Below are 8,989 nucleotides of genomic sequence, written 5' to 3'. Positions count from 1 at the left end.
GAAATGAATATTCCCTTCATGCACGAATGGGTTGTTGTGGGCCCCATTGCACCCCTTGAAGTGGTGGGACCCCGTCTTGAATTTAGCATAGAATAATGTGAGCATATGAGGTTAGGTATTCCTGGGATTGCTTTAATACATGCAAGTTGATGGAATAAAGAAAAAGCTTTCGAGTAGGATGAGATGCCTTTGGATGGCTGACCTAAGGACCCTTGGAATGGGCTGGCAATAGATCCGAAGCAACTAACTTTGCAGATGACAACTTTGGAGCTGTGAAGGACTCATATAGTAAGCAAGTATAGAGGCTTTCATTAGATCTACATGTTCTGTCCTTTTATGAGCTGAACGTGGAAGGAGCAATTAGATCATCCAATCCCTGGGCTTCAACATGATGCACCACCTAGCTGAGACACAAAGTTGGCCAGCCCACTTCAATGTCAGCCCCACCTAAGTACATGTTCCGAAAAATATGGTACCAATTACTGCAGGACTATGCAAACTTTTCTTCGAATCCATTCATATGATGAATCGATGAGACGTAAGGTGCTTGTTGATTGATTATAATTAATTGGACTATGATGAAGGTGGTCTATTTTTTCTGCTATATACTACACAAAACATTCTACCGAGGGTCCTTGTCCTAGCAGTGTATTCAAAAATCTAGAGGGGACAAGATATACCAATCACTCCACTCAAGGCATCCCCGAACTTGAGTCCTAACCTTATTTTATGCTGATTTGAAGGGCTTTGTTTTGGTTCTGAAGTTATAAAGGACTAAGGTTAGACTCGCTATCAACATAACTCAATGGACATGGTTTCTTGCTGCGTTTGTTGCTCTCAGTGTAAACCCCTTTTGTTTGGCCGCTTACTGCCGGGCATGTACCATACCATCATTTACGTACGTTTGCCTCCAAGAAGATTTGGAGTCCGAGTTCTAGATCCAAAAGATGACTAATTACATGCAGTTACTTGGCATTCTTTTATTAACTGGGACTAGTTTTTGAAGTAAGTATCATGGACGCAACATCATCTTAGTGTAGATTTATAGTTGAGTTGGTGTGATTTTTACGGCACTTGGTGAGATACATGATTAGCGCACATGCATCCTGTGTCAGACTTACTATGCACGGTAATTGCAATCACTACCGACATGTTAATTGGGACACAAGTGAATATTTTTCTCCCCAAGAATGTCTCTAATGATCTTGGCTTCGCAGTTTCGGAAGCTACCTTATGAGGGGCAAAATAGATCGTCCTGTTCACAACATGGGACCATCCCATTCCAGCCAAATAGACCTCGGCGCCGATCAGGCAGGACCTCGATCCCGCTAAGTGTCAGTCCGACCTCGGACCTCGCCGAAGGCCAAGCCGACTTCGGCCAGGTCTCTCCACTGCTACGACCTATAGCAGCCTCCTCTGAAGTATACAATGACGACCCGCTCTGACCAAGTTCGGAGCGCCCTATACAAAGACGCGCTCCGGCCTGAACTCGGGGCGCTCTGCTGAGTAGACCTCAAAGTCAAGAAGGCTAAGCTAACCTCAATGCCTACTGAGCCGATCTCACCGAATATATATCGTAGCCCCCATGTCGGCCCGACCTCAGTGTCCTGCCAAGCAGGCAAGGCCGACCTCGGCCCCCCGCCGAAAGCCGAGCCAATCTCGCCCAATATGCACCGCGGCCATGCCCTGTGGCACATGCCAGCGCCATACTGCATGCAGAGACAACTCAAACCGTGTGCCTCAAGCAAGATGTAGTTGTGCGCCACCTAGCCAATACCATCTCCTCCCTTGATGAGGACAAGCCACACCACCGCCCCTGGGCACCTCCGCGGGGACTATAAATAGCCCCATCAGAGATTGCCTAAAGGACTTTTTGACCAACAAATACTCCACGCTAACTTAAGCATCGGAGGGCCTTCACGAGAAATCTCGGTGAGATTTTGTGCAAGTACACCGATGCACGGGAGGTGGCATCCTATCTCCTTCTCGGCCGGCAACTTCTTCGACTACTCCGACGTGGTCGCCCTCATGCAAGATTTGAACCACAACACTACCCATTGAGTCTAAAGGTAGTAAAGGGTCTCAAAATCCATAAAGAATTCTCTTGTACACCATATTTTCGGATGCTAATAGTTGTTGGTTTGATTTATTGACTTTAGGTTCAATTGAGCTTTTCTTGATTATTTGGTTTTGACCCAAAACAACACTACGATTTGGTATTGGTTCTAAAACTATCTAAATAACTGGAGGTGTAGTCTGTCTATCCCAAAAATAATAATTACAACATCTAACGTCCTCTTATCATTACTGCAAAAGTTCTAATAGTTTTCCACAAATAACAACATTTTTCATCCTTAAGATACTTGACCAGTGCATGATAACACGACGCTTAATTCAACTGGCTTCATGCCACCCTGTCCACGGTGAGCCTGAGCTTGGAATTTAAACTCTATTTTTAATAGGTGCAGTTAGGCTTTATATAGACACTAGTTTCAGGAATTACCTCTTCACTTATAAATAGACCGCTTGAGATCGAATCTTGAGAAGTGTTATCCCTCAAGATTTTGTCCTAAATACGTGTAGAAATTTCTTCAAAGTGAAAATTATAGGTTTAAAGATTACACCAGCCGAGATATTTATATATATACCGGTAGGATAGGACTATGTTCTAGCTCAGAGAGAGGTTTTCTTTTTTTTTTAATCTTTTGGAATAAAAGTCTGTTGTTCAATTCAAGATGCTGCAATACGTGCACATGTAGTCTTATCTTGCAACTAATTTTTATTCCATTAAACATGCATAAAGTCTAAGAGACACTTCAATAGTTCACTTTAGTAATCCTTATTTATTCAACATCACATCCACTTCCAACAAATCTTTTAGAATTTTGAATCATAATAGAATCTCTTGCATTAACCATGAAGACTCAAACTTAGGGTGTCTAAACTCGAAAGTATTAGGATAACCATAGTTTTGCAGTTACATGTGGATAGAAACTTTATATGATAATTGTCACCCACTGAGAACCTTCTCTGTTCCATGAGTATCGTCCTGACATAGGTATTGGAGGGTCCTCTGCCGAACACATTCCAGCAAGAAAACTTCTTTGTCTTTGCTGTTTCATGTCCGAGCTCCATCACAGACTAAAAACCCGAACACAACCATCCATTTCAAACTACAGTTTCGTACGACCCGAGCAGCTCACCACCGAGCCTTTCAGCATCTCCCCTACTCAGCACCTGGGTCAACAATAACCAGTCTAAACATGTATGGAAAAACTATCCCAAGGGATGCTGTGCATATTGCCTAGACATCTCATAAGCATTTTGAGCTTGTGTAGGCAAATATTTATCAATCACTAACATCTACTAGAGCTCCAAATTAAGTTTCATGTATGTTTGTATCTGCATCTATACAGATTTTGCAAAAAGGAACCTCACATATCAATCTCTAATTGCAGCCAGAGCTTTTGATAGAGGATGTAAGTTCTGAATATAACCCTTTTTCCTGTTCCAAAATATTTATTTTCTGCTTGAGCTGATACCTGGATAGGCGTACGATTGTCTTCATCAGATAATCTCCTTAATTTTGTAGATACATAATCTGCACCAGAACTATGTTTTCTTATCTTTGGAAACCAAAATTGGTAGCGTAGAAAAAGTTACTCAATATTTTGCTTGTTGAAAACTTCAACATTTTATTTCCATTACTCATTTCTTTTTTGAGAGAAGGGAAAAAGGTGTTCCGCGAGCATTACGGTTTCCCATGTCTAACTACTTGAGTTGAATTATCCAGACATGGAACTAAAAATTTTAATTGGTTAGGCATATCATTTTAAACTAAGAGTTTCATTATCATCTTAAACCAAAAGTTTTGAATAATCTCATTTCTATATATTTATTGGTGTCCCACCTGTTTAGATAGATGTTCATGCCGCATCGTGTTATCGAAGCCCTCTCCATATTAAAATTGGTTCTCATCATGGTGGTCCTCCTGATTTGCAAACAAAGTACAACCGCAAAGCTTCAACTTGGTAAGATGTCTCCATCATCATTCATGTACACTTGGACCATGGCATCCCCATCCAAATAATATGTGTATATAGCCACAAATATTAGGCATACCCTCTTCTAAATCATATTCTTTCTATTTCACTAGCATTTGTTAGACTCTCTTTCTCCTCTTTCTCGCCCTAGCTTTAATACGTTCGATGAAAAGCTAATTTAAGCTCATTCTCGTCGTCACAACCAAAGTTAAAAAATGTCATGCTTACTGGAGTTTCGAAGTTTTTGGTATTGATGAAACATAGTCTTATTTGTCAAAACCTTCCTCCTCCATTCATCCTTTCGAGCCGAGCCAATATGATCGCATTTCATGCAGTGTTTGTGCCACGTAGATATGTGGTCTTGCATTCAAGAGAATAGTCTGAAACCCTAGCGATCAGTGGTCACGCAATTCGTATTCTAAATAGATAAATAGAATAGCGCCAAGGAACAAATTGCACAGATGCAAACGAACCCCCTAGCAGAAAGCTCCATGACAAATCCAGTATCAATTAGCTTGCCCCAGCGTCCTTATTCTAAATAAATATATAACATCGTTGCCAAAAAGGTGACCTTGCAATCTATACTCCCCTCCCCTGGATACCATTATCTGGTTCCAAGATCTTCACTTTCCACCCCAATGATTAACATGCCAAAAAGAACCAGCCATCAATGATAAATATCCCCAACAAAACGCTCCTCAATCCACGCATAAATTGCAAACGGAGAAGTACAGGGACCAAGCCGGCTATGCAACCGAATAGCCTATAACAGGAGAGGACTCCCAAGAATTCCTGGGAAGAAGACGCCAGCTAAATGGGAGACATTCACTGAAAAAATTTTGTAGCGAATTCGTCTCGCAAATCAATCCACCCATGTGACATGATGCGGTTTATTTATCAACCTAGAGATTAGACACCACAGCCTAATAAACAGTGGTTTTTAGCACCAACACCTACCATGGAAGCATCGTAACCCAGCAGCTTTCTTGTAACCCCTGATGCGATGCAGGCACCAATACCGACATCAAGACACGGACAAGCACTCACCTTTCCCAGATCCCTAATTAATTAATCCCGACACCCTCCCCCAACAGTTAATTACACACTCAAAAGCTAGATTCCCTCCGTTCTTTATCTTCACTGTAACAGGCTCGATTAAATTTACTCCTTAATCATGTCAGAGAGAGAGAGAGAGAGAGAGAGAGAGAGAGAGAGAGATGGCATGTGTGAGAGTGCGTGTGGGGAAAGATGGAGGGACTGGGGCGCAATCGGGGGAGTCGCAGTCGATTTGACTCCACAATCAGAAGGGGCCCGCCGGCCCGCCCGCCCGCCGGCCATTGCAATTTCCCAATTTAGTGGTGGGTCCACAGTGTTCCCCTCGGTGAGCCCACACACCCATCCCATCCTGACAGCCACCTGATCCCGATTGGACAGCTGTGGTCGCGACTTCCCTCCACTTTGTGGGTCCCAAACGCTCCGCATCCTCACCCTCCGTCCGATAATAATTGCAGGTATTTATTTATGTGCGCTGATTTGATGTGTATATAAATTTATATCGAGAGAGAGAGAGAGAGCCCGGGCGCGCCAATCATCCCACCTATTTTTCTGACATAATTTTACCAATAGAAGCATATTACCGTACCGAACTATGCTCGGGTTCCACTGTTCCACTGCCACTACCCAGCAGGAAAAGCTTTTTAGTCTTTTTAAAATAAAAAACACCTCTTTTTTTATTTAGAAAATAAGGTGGATGGTAGATAGATTACACAGGATAATATTCCAAAGAGGCTGACAAAAACCAAAATTAACTTAACAAAAAAAAAAAGAAAAGAAAAGGAGAGAAAGAAAGGCGAGAGATGGGGTCCAGGGCGAGCCCCGAGCCGGGGTTGATCCAGTGATTCAGCGCTCCGCAGCACCATCAATCACCCTGAACCGGTGGACCCACCTGGGGTCAGCAGCGGAAGAGAGAGAGAGAGAGAGAGAGAGAGGGAAGGGGCATCATCAGACGACTGCACTTGCTGCGTTCCGATCGAGACGGTGGGTCGGTCAGCGGGCGGCGGAGAGGGCGTCGCCGGCAGCGGCGACGCGCCAGGCGGAGGTGGCGATGAGGGGGCGCGTGTGCCACCCGAGGGTCAAGCATCCGTCCTTCTCCTCGACGCGATAGCCATCGCCGCCAGCGAAGAGGGCCAAGAGCATGCTGGCTTGTTTGAACGCATTGGACCCAAGGTGGACCGGCTCGAAGCCGGCCCGGGTCATCCGGCCACGCCACTGGCCCAGTGTCTCGTGCCGCTCCGTCCGCTCCGCCCCCTCGCACGCCACCACGTTACAGATCTGCCGCCCGAGGTAGACCTCCGACATCACCCGGTCCTGCTGCCCCCCGCCAGTGGCCACCTCAGCCGCCGCCGCCGCCCCTGTGGCGGTGCACCCGCCCTCCAGCGAGTCGAACATGGTCGAGTAATAGTGCAGGGCCTCCGTGAACCGCTCCAGGAACGATCCGGCGTTGTGGTTCGCCTCCTGCTCGACCGCCGTCACGATCCTGGGCCGGACCGCCCTGACCGTGCCCAAAACTTTCTCCAGAGCGCCCGGCCGGGCCAGAAGACGGTGGAGCTCCAGAACCGAGTTCACAGCCACCGCCTCCGGCTCCTCGTCTCCACCGCTGCTGCAGCCGCCAGCGGCATCGGCCCCCAGCATGCAGGGTTCGAGGTCGGCTAGGCTGTTGGCGACGTAGCCGCGGTACTGGAAGTCGACGTGGATGGTGTCGGCGAACTGGGCGAGCTTCCATCCAACCTGCTGGAGGGCGTCGGTGTTGTCGGGTTGGGGAGGGCCGATGCCCGTGAGCCGGAACGACGGCGGACCGCCCGGGCGGAGGGCTAGGGCTTGCATCAGCGCCGGCCACTGCATCCCCTGCCTCATCCCGAAGTCGATAACGTGGACGCGGCGGCAGCCGGCGAAGGCCTCGAGGATGGCCTGGTTGGCGGTGAAGTGGGCAAACTTGAGGTAGGGGCAGCTCTCGTAGAAGTGCATCTGGAGAATATCGGAGAAGGCGGAGTCGAGGGCGCAGTCCTGCTGGGGGTGAACGCGGTAGATCCGGCGGGCCAAAGCCTCGGCGAAGTAGCCGGCCACCTTGCGCATCGCGCCGCCCTGGGAGGTGGCGAGCACCGAGATCTGCTTCACCAGCGCGTCCGCCGCCTTGAGGTTCTCCTGCTGCACCGCCTCCGCGCAGGCCATCAGCGTGTGGACCAGCCGGATCCCGGCTTCCTGCGAGTCTACAACCACCACCGGCAGCGCCCCTGCTGCCGGCCCCGCAGCCATCGACGACGCCTCCGTCGCGGAAGGCATCGACGATCCCATCCCTCCTACTACTACTCCAACTCCAATCCCTCCTCGGGACGAAGACGAGGAAGAGGAGGAGGTCCTCATCCGCTTCCGATCTCGGGCGTTCAGCTCCACCGTAGCCTCCGGTCCGTACACGACGCGGCCGGTGGCGGCGGTGGCGGCGGAGGGGATGGGCTTGAGATCGTACTCCGACTGGCGCCGTGGGGTTGGCAAGTCGACGGTGGTCACAGTAGAGCACTCAGCCGGATCTAGAATCGAAGCCGGAGCGGCAGCGGCGGGGACAGGCGGCGGCGGCGGCAGATCGAGTTGGTTACTCTGGTGCTTGGGAATCGGGGCGGAGGGGAGGGGAGGAGGCGGGGCGTTGAGCTCGGAGAGCATGCTCTCAAGCCAGGTGGAGAGGTCGGAGGGGTTATAGTGGACGGTGTCGGAGGCGAGGTGGGAGAGGAACGCGTCGTCCTGGGCGGCGCTGCTGCCCATGGCCATCTCGAGCTGCTCGAGCTTCAGGGCGACATCTGCCATATCCGAGGACCGGACCTTGTACCCGAGCGCGGCCAAGAGCTCGTCTACTCCACCGTCGTGCTCCTCCTCCATCCCCGTCATCTTGCCCTTCCCGCTCAACATCATCTCCGCCGCCGGATACCCCCCAACTCCACCCCCGCTCTCCTGATGCTCTCTCTTCATCGCTTCCCTACTCTAGCTTCCAATCGAAATCTATGGTTTATGGATGTCGGAGGCAGGGGGGATCTGGGATTGGAGCAGAGGGGGTGTCTAGTGATGGCGGCGCGGGCTCCTACAACCGCCTCGGAGAATAAGAGGGAAAGGAAGAGGAGCGGCGATGGAAGCGGGGGGAGAGGGGATCCGGAGCTATATCGGTGGAAGAGGGGGAACACAAGGGGGAATATGGTGGGGGCATCAATTGATCAGAGAGGCATCTCCTCCAAATCTCGCTCTCTCTCTCTCATCTCCCTCTGTGTGTTTGCATGTTCTTTCAGTAGAACTTCAGCACCCCCCATTGGAGATCATCTGCCAATATAAATTAGAAGATTAAACAACCAAATAATTAAGATATATTTTAAATTATTAAGAAAATAGAAGAGAGGAAACCGATAAAGGAATCGGAGACAGACGGGGACTCGTACCGCCACCGCAATTTTTCTTTCTTTCTTTCTTTTTTTCCTCTATGCACCGAAAAACATTTAATAATCCTTAGAGTTTTCCTTTTCAAAACAGAATCGGAGCGTTACACCTGGACCTCAGTGATCGCGTAGGAGGCCGATCTCTTCGTACGATTCTTGCTGCCGGACCTAATCCGTATCAGGAGAATAAAATACTCGAGTAAATTTCCTACTTGGCGAGAAATTTACACGCTGGAAGGATGAGAAAGCTTTTTGGTGTGGGTGGAGAGGGAGGGGGGGTTGAAGTGTGAAAGCAGCACTGTTACACTGTGGCACGGCGTACAGAGGATTGGAGGGAGAGGGGACGGTGGGGCCGGCAAGGCGGCACCCACACACGAGGGGTGGGGCCCTTTCGCTGTCAACGTCCATACGGAATTGGGCGTGGGGCCCATGCCCACCCGCAGCAGCACCACTTCCGCTACACCACCGCCTCCG

General features: G+C 49.2%; 1 protein-coding gene across 3 annotated transcripts; it reads right to left on the bottom strand.

Moving 5' to 3' along the window:
* Positions 1 to 5,746: 5,746 nt before the first annotated feature.
* On the bottom strand, positions 5,747 to 8,573 carry LOC103721390 (DELLA protein SLR1). Of its 3 annotated transcripts, none has more exons than XM_088721970.2 (2): positions 8,507 to 8,573; positions 5,747 to 8,402 (listed from the first exon to the last, which is right to left on the bottom strand). In XM_088721970.2, the coding sequence occupies exon 2, from the start codon at positions 8,058 to 8,060 to the stop codon at positions 6,090 to 6,092; it is 1,971 nt and encodes a 656-aa protein (XP_088578096.2). In that variant the 5' UTR covers positions 8,061 to 8,402; positions 8,507 to 8,573; the 3' UTR covers positions 5,747 to 6,089. The 3 variants fall into 3 exon arrangements, with proteins under 3 accessions (XP_088578096.2, XP_088578097.2, XP_038984744.3); XM_088721971.2 differs by having other exon boundaries at positions 8,519 to 8,568; XM_039128816.3 differs by having other exon boundaries at positions 8,484 to 8,522.
* Between the last annotated feature and the right edge of the window lie 416 nt (positions 8,574 to 8,989).

This window comes from Phoenix dactylifera, chromosome 5 (assembly GCF_051530095.1).
Source record: "Phoenix dactylifera cultivar Ajwa chromosome 5, Ajwa_hap1_PhDact_Kaust_v1.1, whole genome shotgun sequence".
Lineage (NCBI taxonomy): Eukaryota > Viridiplantae > Streptophyta > Magnoliopsida > Arecales > Arecaceae > Phoenix > Phoenix dactylifera.
This window is presented reverse-complemented; position numbering and strand designations above follow the sequence as displayed.